We start from the raw sequence: 15407 nt of genomic DNA, 5'->3' as shown, positions 1-15407 counted from the left end.
CTTCTACTACTCTTTCCCATAACTTCATGCTGTGGCTCATCAATTTTATCCCCCTGTAGTTACTACAGCTCTGCACATTCCCCTTATTCTTAAAAATCGGTACAAGTACACTTCTCCATTCCTCAGGCATCCTCTCACTTTCTAAGATTCCATTAGAACTCCACTGCACTCTCTCCTAAACACCTACCTTCTTCCATAGGTATATCATCTGGACCAATGGTCTTTCCATTCTTCATCCTCTCCATAGCTGTCCTTACTTACTCCTTCCTAATCCATTGCACTTTCTGATTCACTTTCGCCACTTCATCCAACCTTCTCTCTCTCTCATATTCCCTTAATTCATCAGCCCCTCAAAGTACTCTTTCCATCTGCTGAACATGCTCTCCTTGCTTGTGAGGATGTTTCCATTTTTATCATCCTAACCTGCTGCACATCATTCCCTAATTGGTTGCTCTGTCTGGCCAGTCGGTACAGGCCCTTTTCTCCCTCTTTAGTGTCCAACCTCGCATACAACTTGCATACACCTTTTCTTTAGCCTTTGCCCTCTCTCTCTTCACCTTATGCCTTATCTCCTGTACTCTTGTCTATTTTCTGCATCTCTCTGACTATCCCACTTCTTCTTCGCCAACCTCTTCCTCTGTATACTCTCCTGTACTTCCCCATTCCACCACCAGGTTTCCTTTTCTTCCTTCCTCTGTCCAGATGTCACGCCAGCACCCTTCTTGCTGTCACCCGTACTACTTCTGCTGTAGTTACTCGGCTATCTGTAAACTCTTCACTGCCACCCAGCGCCAGTCTTACCTCCTCCCTTAACTCAGCCTTGCAGTGTTTCTTTTCAACTTTCACTATTTGATACTTGGCTCTGCCCTCACTCTCCTCCTTTTCTTGATCTCCAACATTATCCTGCAGACCACCATCCTATGCTGCCTAACTACACTTTCTCTTGCCACCACTTTGCAGTCTTCAGTCCAGATTGATCTTCCTGCATAGGATATAATCTACCCGTGTGCATCTTCCTCCACACTTGCACTTCTTCTATGTTCCTCCCTCTTCTTAAAATATATATTTCCCACAGCCATGTCCATCCTTTTCGCAAAATCCACTATCATATACCTACCCATAACCTCCTCATCCCCTCTGTTCCCTTCACCAACATGTCTGTTGAAATCCCTTCCAGTCACCACTCTCTCTCCTTTGGGTACACTGTCCAGTACTTCATTCAGCTCACTCCAGAAATCTTCTTTCTCATCCATCATACACCCAACTTGCGGAACATATGCACTAGTGGTGTAAAAAAATATCGATACACCTGAGTATTGCAATATTATTTTTTTTGATAGTGCATCGAAATTCTCAAAAACATAGTATTGGTTTTTAATGACTAGTTTACATTCAAAGATTCAAGGCACACAGTTCATTTTCCGTTGTGTTTAAACCCCCGATCGCAAGATAGCAGTTAACATAACAACATAAATTGAGACAGGAAGTAGCGTAAGGGTTGATGTATATAGGCTTTCAATACTCAGACGAGTGGATCTGGCAGACAATGTGGATCGTGCAGTGACAAACCGAGCTGACTAGTAACATGACTAGTGGCTGAATCCAGAGGAGTTAGAGTGGCTCCTGTGGCGTACAAAGCGGAAGTGTGGGCTCATTTCGGCTTTCACAATAAAGAAGGCACTAAGGAGATTGACAAGAGCCATGTCGTCTGCAAATTGTGCCATGCCAAAATCAAATATTCGGGGAACACAACGAATCTGAGAGCACACTTATCAAGACACCATTCTGATGTACAGATAAAGGAGCAGCAAACGGCAAGCGTTAAAGTGGGTCCCTCTCAACTCATTAATGGAATAAGTTCACACACCGAAGTTAGCAAACAGACCTCAACTTATGCAAACAAAATAACTCGGTCAATACTCTACTTAATTTGCAAAGGTATGCGCCCTCTGAGTGTTGTAGTGAGTGAAGCCTTCTGAAATATGGTGAATTCAGTGGAGCCTCGTTACACCATACCCTCCTGACAACACATCACTGACATCGTTGTGCCCAAGTTGTACAAGGAGGTAAAAATGAAGGAACTGGAATCTCTCAGCTCTACCATAGGAGATATTGTTACTGCAGAGAAGTGCTCTGAAAGCTGGGCATGTTGACCAGCTCTTCTTCCTCCACAAAAACCTTGACTTTAAAAAATAAGCACTGACATACATTCAAACTATAATAACGTGTGCAATCCAATTTTAAGATCTAAAAACTTTTATTCTTTAGTGCAGGTCTTTCAGTGCATGGTTTTTGTTAATATCATATGGAGTGCAGTCTTAGTCAATGAACAAGTTGTTACTGTGTTAGACTTCTGACCAGTGAATGATGCCGGGAGGCATTTATTCAGTTTTCCTGATGTCTGAAACTAGAAAGGAATTATGTATTTTTACATTAACTGATTATTTAATAACTGGCTTTCTGTTTTTTTTCCCTTTTATTTAGATCTGTACTAACAACCTTCAAGAAAAAACGATCGTGGTGATCCTGAAGTCAGTTTTACTATGTCGCGCAGTCCCGAGGTGAAGGAGGACCCAGTAGAGTGCCCTCTGTGCATGGAGCCATTGGAAATTGATGACATTAACTTTTTTCCTTGCACTTGTGGCTACCAGATCTGTCGATTTTGCTGGCACCGTATCAGGACGGATGAAAATGGACTTTGTCCTGCCTGTAGAAAGGTATTTTTTCAAAGTGATTCACATTATTTAACAACAAAGAAACACAATCTTCTGCAAGAAATGGTGCATCTCTTTTTTTCTTCTTTGTATTGGTTTATATATTTATATATTTTATTAATTTACCAACTGTATTTTACCATAGCATTAAAATGGAAAACACTAAAGGCTGTTTTTTTTCTGAAAAGTGCTTATAGTGTTTCTATGTGTAATGCATAGCTGTTCCTATAGGTGATGGTTAAGGAATTAGTCATTGGCAGCAAGTAGTTCCATTGTGTATCAATGGAGGCTGCTGATTAAATACCTACACTGATTGAATCCACGTCAGTGTTCTTCCCAGAAATTTTTTCCAGCCGGGTGGCATGAAAAAGTAGCCGGGTGGGACGGGGAAATTTGGTGGTGGGGAAAATTAAATGTACACTATTTTTATTAGTTAATTATTATTATTTTCCAATGCTCAATATGACTTCCTTTTTTAAAGTTTGACACTTGTGCCAGAATATTTTTATTAAATTTAAGAGGTATCCGATTCAGGATCCTACAACCCTAACAGAAATTTTAAATAACAATTGTTATGACATAAACCAAGAGGCACAAGTATTGTCGCTGTCGGGAAGAAAAGTGAAAACAATGGAAAAAATAGTATGGGAAACCTAATGAAGAAAAATTTAAAAATATTCTTCAAAGCCAACTTGCATATGCAGAAGGTGTCTTCAGTTAAATATTTATTCTTCTTCCAAGAAGCCCAGTTGTCTGCAGCTTTCCCATAATCAAAGTCCCCAGGATCTGGGCCCTCCAAGGAGATCAGCATGAGATTATTTAGCGTGCTTTGATTCATGCGATTTCTCAAACATGTATTGATCCTTTTAAGGACAGAAAACCTCCTTTCACATTCAGCTGTGCTCACTGGGATCACTAGCCCAACATGAGCTGGTTTGGCTAAATTTGGAAAGGACTCTTAGAGCTCTGATGTCGTTGCCATTTTTAGTAAAATCTGTTTTGGACTGAAGTCTTTGTATGATTGACTTCTGATCATTTTTGATGCAACTGTCCATTCTTGCCTGCTACTTTCATATTTTAAAATTGGAGGGCTACCATTTTTGGAGTAATGATCGAAAAGAATTTCAGCAGACTCACTCGAATCGTGAGTTTCTGCATTGAAAACTTTTGAAAAGCTGGAAATAATTGGCATGTCAGGGAATCTTGCATCTAGGTGCTTGACAGCTGTCTCTAGGTATTTATCATATATTGCAGTTTTGAATGACATTACATCACTCTGTGTATAAACAATGCAGAGATCTGACCATTCTTCTGCCAGACAATGATGAAGGCTTTGAAAATATCTCTCAAGAGTGTCTTTCAACTCCTGATGGACAATTTTGTGGTGAGCAAAATTGGCTCAATTTCGGTAAGATTGACATCTTGCCTTTGCCAAGCCTTAGATGAGTTGGACAACAAAGGTAATATGTCTGAAAGCATCATCAGAGAGGAAACAAAATTGTACGTTTTAATACATCTGCTTAATCCTTCAACTGTGATGTCATTTCGTTCAGTGGCCTCAGCTATGCCACTCCTCATACACTGTCGTAGTGACTGTACTGCAGAGTCATGAGACAGCCATCTAGTGTCACTGGTCATTTTCAGCTCAATCTGGGGAATTTTCAGAATATTTTGGATTTCCGTTAAACTAGCCATCCTAACTGAAGAATTTTGGAAGAAATAGAACAGCTGCCTTAAGATGTCGTTCAGTTTTGGTAAATAAGGTACAGCAGCTGCTGCTTGGGCACTTGCAAGGGCCAATCAGTGGTTTACACAGTGGCAGTTGACCATGAGTCCAGATGTTTTATCTTTAAGCAGTTTTACCACACCTTTCTGTTATCCCAATCATAACAGCCGCTCCATCTGACCCTAGTCCAACCAGATTAGCAGTTTTCAGTCCTAGAGTGTCCATAGTCTCACTCAGTGTGTTGGTTATAGTCTCCGCTTTGCCATCAGTCATGTTGCGGGTTGATACAAAACTAATTCTGACCTCTTTAGTGACCTGGCAAACATATTTAGTGTAAATAATTAATTGTTTTACAACTGTGTCTGTGGTTTCATCACACAGAATACTGAAAAAATTTTCAGCGTGTATATTTTTCAGTATGTTAGACATTATTTATGATGCTAAGACATCCAGCAGCTCTTGCATTATTATTTCAGAGGTGTAATGTGCATTTTTACCAACATTAAAATGTTGTAAAAAGGAACAACCCATTTCTTTACAGTGTTCCAACAACTTTTCAAACAACGTTGTATCTGGCAACTCATTTTTTGCTAACCAATTAATGGATCTTAAAGCTCCCACAAAGGCATCTCTCTGTAAGTAATTTAACACAGATACATATCTTACAATTTGACTGATTCCAGTTTGCTCTAGTACACTCTTTCTTAAAAGGTCAGCAGAAGACTCAATGTGCGTTTTACTTTTTTCATGGTCCAGCAAGTTTTCTTTTCAAATTCTTGTGCATGGCACATTTACCCAAGGTAACTCCCTCCTTGGGAGTTGTTTGTTTGAATATTTCATGCACAATGAGCACCACATACCATTTTCTTTGACCATTAGCCAATCAAAATCTGTAAACCATTGTTTGTTTATGCCGGATAAGCGGTGCTTAGATTTATCAATTGGCAGAGTGTGTGCTGAAGAGATTTCTCGTGATGGACCAGCTTCTACAAAGTCTTTGTCTGAAATTGCCACATCAGGAGTTGACGCCGCACCTTCATTAGTTTGTGGAGTCTCTTTTCTGAAATAACTGAGCAGTGTTGTTTTCTGAACACTTTTATTACTCATATTGGTAAAAGGTTTGGAAAAGTTTAAAAGTACCTATGAATAAGACTTAGGGGAAAGTGGGAGCCTGTTGGATATTCAATGCAGACTTGCACTATGACAGGGCAAGATATGAACAATAAAAGGAATGGCAGAATGCTCACTTCAACAAAACCCTCAGTAATGCAGAAAAAAAAACTTTTCCTCAGGAACAGTGTATGCTGCAAGGATTTCTACACATTTGCAATATAGATGCAGATCTGAATATGAGCAAATATAAGAACGGCAGATGGGATCACTTCAACAAAATCAGTATGAGCAAATATAAAAACGGCAGAGGGAGTCACTTTAACAGGAACCACAGTGAGTGCTACAAGGATTTTTGCACACAGAACACACCTAATGCTTAAACGACTGTATATACAGTATATATATACAGTGATCTTTCGCTATATCGCGCTTCGCCTTTCGCGACTTCATTCCATCGCGGATTTTATATGTAAGCATATTTAAATATATATCGCAGATTTTTTGCTGGTTCGCAGATTTCTGCTGACAATGGGTCTTTTAATTTCTGGTACATGCTTCCTCAGTTGGTTTTCCCAGTTGATTTCATACAAGGGACGCTATTGGCAGATGGCTGAGAAGCTACCCAACTTACTTTTCTCTGTCTCTCTTGCGCTGACTTTCTCTGATCCTGACGTAGGGGGATTGAGCAGGGGGGCTGTTCGCACACCTAGACGATACGGACGCTCGTCTAAAAATGCTGAAAGATTATCTTCAAGTTGCTATCTTTTGTGCAGCTGCTTCCTGAAACGACATGCAGCAAGGTGCTTCGCATACTTAAAAGCTCGAAGGGCACGTATTGATTTTTGACTGAAAAACAAACTCTCTCTCTCTCTCTGCTCCTGACGGAGGGGGTGTGAGCTGCCGCCTTCAACAGCTTTGTGCCGCGGTGCTTCGCATACTTAAAAGCCAAACAGCCCTATTGATTTGTTTGCTAGAGATTGTTTTCTCTATCTATGTGACATTCTGTGCTCCTGACACGCACTCCTTTGAAGAGGAAGATATGTTTGCATTCTTTTAATTGTGAGACAGAACTGTCATCTCTGTCTTGTCATGGAGCACAGTTTAAACTTTTGAAAAAGAGACAAATGTTTGTTTGCAGTGTTTGAATAACGTTCCTGTCTCTCTACAACCTCCTGTGTTTCTGCGCAAATCTGTGACCCAAGCATGACAATATAAAAATAACCATATAAACATGGTTTGTACTTCGCGGATTTTCTTATTTCGCGGGTGGCTCTGGAACGCAACCCCCGCGATGGAGGAGGGATTACTGTATATATATATTTTTTTATATATATATATATATATATATAATTTATATTGGTTTGCCATGTACTGAACAAGAAGAGAGCAGCTGTACGCTACAGAGACTACACTGAAAACAGAGACGTTGCTTCCTGACGCCCTTTTTCTGACATCTGAAAGGCTGGTTCCACTAGTCTTTTTTTTTTTTTTTTTTTTTATTTTATCAGTCCTCCTCCCGTCCGCCCACCTCCACATCCTTTTTGCTTGTGAACTGCCACTCCATCCCCGCTGTTAGCATGTACAGCTCCCTCTAGCCCGTCCACCTCCCCATACTCTTTGCTTGTGAACTCCGCTCCGCCTTTTCCCCGCTATTAGCTTGTTCAGCATCAAGTAATCGGCAATATCCCGTTCTGCACCTCTCCCCTCGACACTTGCCCAGCTAAAAGACGCTAGGGAGAACACATGTAAGCAGAGAATTGTGCTAGGTGCAATTTAAAATGAATGCCCTGATTATCAAACATTTTAAACTCCTTGGTAACAATCGTGCTGTGGGTCACTGGGATTGCTTTTTTTTTCACTTTTTCCCCCACCCACATAAGCATTTTAAAAAATATTTTTTGGTGTAATATTTTCCTTTGTTATTTACTGCCTCTCACTCTCGTTCATTTGTCAAAAATACTGTCTCCAGTTCAAACACACAGCATTGTAGATATGACATCACTTACTGTTGACCATCCATGTAGAGTTTTCAGGAAGTAACTTTAGTATTTTAGAAAAAATGCACACAATTTGCATGTTTTGACCTTATGAATGGTTATCAGACTTGTGGATTATACAACATGAGTTACATGAGATTTTTTTTATTCTTCCATCCATAAACGTTTTTTACATTAATTGATGTCCAGAATTGGTCATCACGGCGCCCTGTTGAGTTTGAATATTCAATATGTAATTTCTCCACAAAAATGATGAGGTTAAACATTTTTCGGACTTAAATTGCTTTATTCCAAAATTTTATTCCTCAATCCTCCAATACACTTTGTTGCCAAAAGTTATGTTGAGTTCCGTGGGAAGGCAGTTATGTACTTGTCCACATATATACATAGAAGCAGAGCTAGCTGATAGAAATTCATGTGGATCCTTTTGATTCTTTGTATATTCTTGCATTATATTTTAATTGAATAGTTATCCTTCATTTGTAGAAGATTGTAAATAAAAACATTATTTACTGCAGTGTTTTTCAACCTTTATGGTGTTGTGACCCAATTTTTTTCTCTTTAAGTTTATTAGCGACCCACAGTTTTTCCCCTTAGTGAGACATGCTCCATTGCCAGAGATTTTGGTGCCCCTTATTGAAAATGTTAAAGTGGTGGATATGTTCCCATATGTGAGAAGATTGTACATAAACACAGGGATAAATATCATTCCCCGCTGTCATTTGCTTAGGTGACCTACTTGCGCACCCAGCAACAGCAGCCTGCAACCCAAAAGTGGGTTACGATCCAGTGGTTAAGAAACACTGATTTACTGTGTATTGCAATAATTAAAGCTATGGTCTAAAATAATTTCCCCCCTCATATTAACTGTTTTTGGCTATATGATCCACCCCAGTGAAAGATCCAGATATCACTTTTTACCAAAGTGACTTTTCTGGCCAATTGATGCCCTTCAATCCCATCCTCCAGCTCAATCACCCATCCTCAGATTTTGTTTTCATCACAGTTGGCAACATTTTATCCTGGCAGAGAGCATCCCAAAGCCAGACTACTCTTTCTAGTCAAAAAATAGAAAATGAAAGAATATTGCTGCTGTTCACTGTATGAGTCTAATATGCTGTATTCTAAATTATTATATTGTAGTGTTGGCACTAAGTGCCATAATGGATGGATTTTCTGATGTTTAAATGGCTCTTTAAAGTGGCTCGCAGTCTTTAAAAGGACTGCTTGCCTTTTGCTGCATTAGTTGGAAATGCTTGTGACTTTTCAGGCTTGCCATTTATATACAGTGGGGCAAAAAAGTATTTAGTCAGCCACTAATTGTGCAAGTTCTCCCACTTAAAAAGATGAGAGAGGCCTGTAATTTTCATCATAGGTATACCTCAACTATGAGAGACAAAATGAGAAAAAAAAATTCAGAAAATCACATTGTCTGATTTTTGAAGAATTTATTTGCAAATTATGGTGGGGAAAAAAAGTATTTGGTCAATAACAAAAGTTCATCCCAATACTTTGTTATATACCCTTTGTTGGCAATGACAGAGGTCAAACGTTTTCTGTAAGTCTTCACAAGGTTTTCACACACTGTTGCTGGTTTTTTGTCCCATTCCTCCATGCTGATCTCCTCTAGAGCAGTGATGTTTTGGGGCTGTCGCTGGGCAACACGGACTTTCAACTCCCTCCAAAGATTTTCTATGGGGTTGAGATCTGGAGACTGGCTAGGCCACTCCAGGATCTTGAAATGCTTCTTACGAAGCCACTCCTTCGTTACCCGGGCGGTGTGTTTGGGATCATTGTCATGCTGAAAGACCCAGCCACGTTTCATCTTCAATGCCCTTGCTGATGGAAGGAGGTTTTCACTCAAAATCTGATGATACATGGCCCCATTCATTCTTTCCTTTACAAGGATCAGTCGTCCTGGTCCCTTTGCAGAAAAACAGCCCCAAAGCATGATGTTTCCACCCCCATGCTTTACAGTAGGTATGGTGTTCTTTGGATGCAACTAAGCATTCTTTCTCCTCCAAACAAAAGTTCTATTTTGGTTTCATCTGACCATATGACATTCTCCCAATCCTCTTCTGAATCATCCAAATGCTCTCTAGCAAACTTCAGACGGGCCTGCGCATGGACTGGCTTAAGCAGGGGGACACGTCTGGCACTGCAGGATTTGAGTCCCTGACGGCGTAGTGTGTTACTGATGGTAGCCTTTGTTACTTTGGTCCCAGCTCTCTGCAGGTCATTCACTAGGTCCCCCCGTGTGGTTCTGGGATTTTTGCTCAGTGGTCTTGTATGTCTTCCATTTTCTAATAATTGCTCCCACAGTTGATTTCTTCACACCAAGCTGCTTACCTATTGCAGATTCAGTCTTCCCAGCCTGGTGCAGGTCTACAATTTTGTTTCTGGTGTCCTTTGACAGCTCTTTGGTCTTGGCCATAGTGGAGTTTGGAGTGTGACTGTTTGAAGTTGTGGACAGGTGTCTTTTATATTGATAACGAGTTCAAGCAGGTGCCATTAATACAGGTAATGAGTGGAGGACAGAGGAGCCTCTTACAGAAGAAGTTACAGGTCTGTGAGAGCCAGAAATCTTGCTTGTTTGTAGGTGACCAAATACTTACTTTCCACCATAATTTGCAAATAAATTCTTTAAAAATCAGACAATGTGATTTTCTGTTTTTTTTTTTCTCATTTTGTCTCTCATAGTTGAGGTATACCTATGATGAAAATTACAGGCGCCTCTCATCTTTTTAAGTGGGAGAACTTGCAAAATTGGTGGCTGACTAAATTCTTTTTTGCCCCACTGTAAGCAGTTCTGCCACTGGTGATGTAATGCCAGCTCATACTTGGATAACTCATCCTTGGCTGATATAACTTGTCAGCACTGTTACATAGTCCTCCCGCTGACGTTGTTGTCCCTAGCGACCACTTCTAACTACTTGCAACAGTGCATAACCTCGTTGAAAAAAAAGACATGATCTTCTCTTTTTCTTGAGTTGTGCAGCTGGTGACAAAGGCACAGCAGCAGGTACCGTGAGCATTTTGCTGGAATGTTGAGTGCTGCGCCGTCATGCGATGCAGCAGAGGTGTTCAACACTAGTCTGTGGTAAGCAAGAAGGCTAACCTTCTTGTGTGGAGTTGCAGATGTACTGGTCTCTTAGCTGTTTTCCTTAATTGAAGTGGAGCTGCAAACCATGTCCGAGGTCTAGATCTCAACTTTGAGACACTCCTTCTACTGTTGCTTCACAGCTCCTCTACAGTCTGCCTGCACATTTTAACCACTGGCCCTGCTTCTCACAGCTCACCTGGGGTCAGTGACAACTCAATCTGCCACACTTTTCCCCAGCTCTATGAGCCTGACGCTCCACTGGCATCCATGCACACAGGCTAATGGACCTTGGCAGATGTAGATGCGGTGGTGGAACTGCAGAGGTGGGAGTCTCTCAGCTGGGTCCCCCCCTGTATTGCTGTTGCAAACGGCACTCCTGGTTACGGATTTGAGCCTTGAGACTATCAGCACTGTTACGATATTTTTTCTTGTTTTGGTTGAGTAAGGTAAAGTTGCTGCCTTGTAATCTAATACATGTCTTGGAACAGATTGTTTTAGATATAGCCAAAAGACTTTCAAAACCCCATTCACCGTTCCTTTAATTACATGAAGTCTGCCAGTAGCATGAGATTAGAAACAAACCCACACCGTGATGCTTCCACCTCCAAACTTCACTGTTGGTATAGTGTTTTTCGGGTGATATGCAGTGCCATTTCTCTACCTAACATGCTGTGTAGTCTGATAGCCAAAAAGTTCATGTTTCTCATCTTGACCAGACTGCATTCTTTCTAGTATTTCATAGGCTTGTCCAAATGTTGTGTAACAAACTTTAAACAAGCTTCAGCAGACTTTTCTTCAGTAATGGAGTCTTGTGGGGTGAGCGCTCATAGAGGCCATGCCAGTGCAGTGCGTCGCCTATTGTTTTCTTTCTAAAAATTGTGCCTGCTGCCTACAAGTCTTTCTGGAGTTCTTTCAAAGTGGTCCTTAGGTCTCGGGCTACTCTTCTGACTATCTTTCTGACTACCTGGTCAGAAGTCTTGCAAGGAGCTCCTGTGCTTGGCCAATTGATGGTGGAGCAATGTTCACATTCAGATGCAGATAATGGCCCCATTGGTGATTACTGGAAAATTTATAAGCTTTGAAATATGTCTACAACCAGTTCCATTGGTATGGTTTGCAACAAGCGGGTTGCAAAGGTCTTGGGAAGCTCTTTGATTTTACCCATCATGAGATGTTTCTTATTTGACACCTTGGTAGCAAAACACCTCTTTATACCCCATCAGTATGTATTAACCCAGCTGATATCAATTTACACAGATAGGAGGCGGAATTACGTTCTAATTACTTATGGATTTCAGTTGGTTCTTTGCTTTTGCTTGCCATCGTGTACTTGTTCCATACTTTTCCCCCATGTGTCATTCCACTTTATTACACATACCTTTATTTATAGCCTTTAATGTTGTGAATTATTTATATTCGTGGATTTCTTGCGTTTCATGTGAATAGTGTCATTCAAATTCTGTTTTCTTAAAACAAATGATGATGCTTTCATTACTTATTTCCCCAACTGTATACTTACAAATGTTCAATTCTGACAATATATTATTTGTTGCTATGTATCACAATATAATAATAGGCCTTTAATTTCTGGGTTCAAAATACAATTCAGACTTAAAGGAATACTCCACCCCAGAATGCTAAATTTTGCATCTGTTAGTTACCCCATGGATGCTCAAATTATGTATTTATTTGGGACATTGTGAGCTTAGGACTAGACATCTAACAATTCAATTCAATTCAATTTTATTTGTCATTCAGCAGAACATCCAAGATGTGCTGCAGAACGAAAATACGATGCACAAGACATTAATAAAAACACATAGTTAAAATCAGCCTACAATAAAATACTAAAATGCTTCATTTAAAAGATGAACGGCAGTAGGAAGAAAACTGTTTTTAAACCTGGTAGTTCTACATTTCAGGCTGTGGTACCTTCTGCTTGAGGGCATGAGGGAAAAGAGTTCAGAGGCCAGACAGCGTTGTTTTGCCAAATCTTGTACATTTGGCAACGGGGCTCCAATGATCCTCTCAGCAGCCCTCACCACTTTCCTCAGTGCTTTCCAGTCCGAAGCGCTGCAGCTCTCCTGCCACAGAGAGCTGCTGCTGGTTAGCACGCTCTCTATGGTCCCTCTGTAAAAAGTGGTGAGGACAGACTTACTGAGATGGGCCCTCTTTAGCCTCCGCAGAAAGATCAAGCGCTGGTGAGCTTTCTTGATGACGGAGGAGGTGTGCAGGGACCAGGGGCCTCATGTATAAACGGTGCGTACGCACAGAAATGTTGCGTACGAACCTTTCCACGCTCAAATCGCGATGTATAAAACCTAAACTTGGCGTAAAGCCACGCACATTTCCACGGTAACTCATTCCTTGGCGTACGCAATTTATCCGCCCGGTTTTGCAGACTGGCGGCACCCAGTGTCAAAGCAGTGCTACTGTTCCTGTGTGGTTACCCTTTCTTAGATCCACATCCACGGCGGCGGCTTTATCAAATGCACTGAAATTAACCGCATATCGTTCATAAATTTAATGCATCTGATTGTAATTAACCTGTAACAATATAATGGTCCACAGAATGGTCAAACTACTGTTCCTGTGTGCTCATCCTTTCTTTCTTAGCTCCACATTCCTGACGCGGCTTTATAAATATACTGAAATTAACTGCATATTGTTTATTAGTGTAATACATCTGATTGTAATTAACCTGCTGCAATATAATGGGCCAGGGAATAGCCATAGTATTCCAAATACCAGAACTGCTTTAGCGTTGTTACGCTCACTGCATCTTGTTCTTCTTTTTGCTGTTCCCGTTAAGGGTTGCCACTGCGGATCATTTTTTTCCATATTACTCTCACTGCACCACTCGGAGTATTTATATCACTGTATCAGAGTGTGAATCACAGCAGCAGATGATCGGAAAGAGAATTATCGGTATACAGTTTCAAGTACACATTACCTCAACCACGGCAAAAAGCGTCAAACCCTTTCCTGTACGGACCTCGCGTTTCAGAAACAGTTTCATCCCAAGAACTATAAACGCACTCAATCACCTCACTGTAAACTTGCACTACAGTTATAATATTGCACAACCTGCGCTACTTTATAAAGCGCGTATGATGACAATATCATTTTTAAGATGAAATGCAGCAAAATATGTTGCTTATAGTATACAGATAAAACTTTAACTTCATTTAAATAATCTGTATTGCTAATAATTAAACATGTGAGGACACGGTGCCGCAGTGCTAGCTAGTTCACGGATAGCTCCTGCCTTGCGCTGTATTCTTGCTGGTGCTGACGCGACACTGGAAGGATAGACGAATAGAATAATTAAACATGTACTACGAACATATTTCAATGTTCCTTAAAAGTTTTGAAGAATCAGCGTTCTAAGCTTACAAATGGCTTCACGTCTATTACAGAGCTGATTGTGTGGCGATTGGAGAAAGAAAAGTATGGACAGGAATTGGAGGTTAGTACGTTTGAAAGAGACAGTACTTCTGTAATAAATTATTTCATCGAAGGTCACACATGGTGCAACAAGCCTCTTGCGTGAGATATGAACAATCACTGCGCCACCGTGTTCCCATGTTTAATAACATGCTTTCATTCCTATCATCATGAAAATGATATCACGTATACATCTCAGTATTTTAATTATTCAGAGAGCTGTAATATCTCGAATGTAATGCATTCTGTGTCCTGTCGGAGAAAGAGAAAGAACGGAAGCACGTAGTGATTCACACACATAGAGCACATAGAAGATCAAACACAGAAAAAAGCATTTAACATGCTACTTGAGAAACTAGTAAAATAAACGATTTTAAGAAATTTCGAGATTAAAGTTGACATTTCGTGCTTTTTTCCCCATTGTGTGCCTATGTTTTTTGTTTGTACCCTAATACGCTTTCATATGACACTCAGACGGTGGGCTACAACTCGCCTTTTCACAGCGACTTTGATATGTGATTTCTTTTTTATTTCGGGCACTGTGCGACTTTGTGAATTTGATCTTTCGAGTTTTTCCGACACTCTGTCACTCGATCAACTTTCTTTTGTTGATTATACCACTGTTTAAACCAACAAATAGCATGTTTTTCCTTTGCCTCCACTTGGTATTCGCTGAAATTCTTATATTTTCCCCTGTGCTTTTCCCATTGTCTTTTCACAGAAGGCTATTTATATTGATTTGCATATTCAAAGAGGCGTAATTCTGGGAGGAGTTGGGGCGGGACAGAAGGCGCGTGCACGTGCGTTACTTTTCACGCAAATCGGGATTTATGTAGTGGAAGAACGTGAAAGTATGCGTGCGCACAGATTCCTGCATCTGGATTTTTCTGTGCGTACGCACAATCCCGCTTTTGTGCTTACGCCATGTTATAGTGTGAGTTCTACGCACGGCGTTATACATGAGGCCCCAGGTGAGGTTGTTCGTCACATTAACTCCCAGGAACTTAGTAGACTGCACAATTTCCACAGCAGTGTTCTTAATGTAGACCGGGATGTGTATCAGCTGTTTCTTCCTGAAGTCGATCACCAGTTCTTTTGTTTTTTCGACATTCCGTATCAGATTGTTTTTATCACACCATTCCACAAATGACTTCACCTCCTCTCTGTAATCCCCCTCCCCGTCACCTCGAATGAGACCCACCACTGTTGTGTCGTCCGCATACTTAATAATTTGGTTTGTGCTGAACTTGGCATAACAATCGTGGGTCATGAGCGTGAAGAGGAGGGGACTTAGAACACACCCCTGT

The 15407-nt window shown here is 40.7% G+C and overlaps 1 protein-coding gene across 5 annotated transcripts in view; it reads left to right on the top strand.

Annotated features, from left to right (window-relative positions):
- Positions 1-15407, top strand: part of cnot4b (CCR4-NOT transcription complex, subunit 4b) — a 202555-nt gene that overhangs the window by 69342 nt on the left and 117806 nt on the right. For all 5 annotated transcript variants that reach the window (XM_028805271.2, XM_028805263.2, XM_028805255.2 and 2 more), the window contains exon 2: positions 2485-2717. In XM_028805271.2, the coding sequence (XP_028661104.1) occupies positions 2544-2717 (174 nt within the window). In that variant the 5' untranslated portion in view covers positions 2485-2543. The remainder of the gene's footprint in view (positions 1-2484; positions 2718-15407) is intronic.

Source organism: Erpetoichthys calabaricus, chromosome 1 (assembly GCF_900747795.2).
Source record: "Erpetoichthys calabaricus chromosome 1, fErpCal1.3, whole genome shotgun sequence".
NCBI lineage: Eukaryota > Metazoa > Chordata > Cladistia > Polypteriformes > Polypteridae > Erpetoichthys > Erpetoichthys calabaricus.
This window is presented reverse-complemented; position numbering and strand designations above follow the sequence as displayed.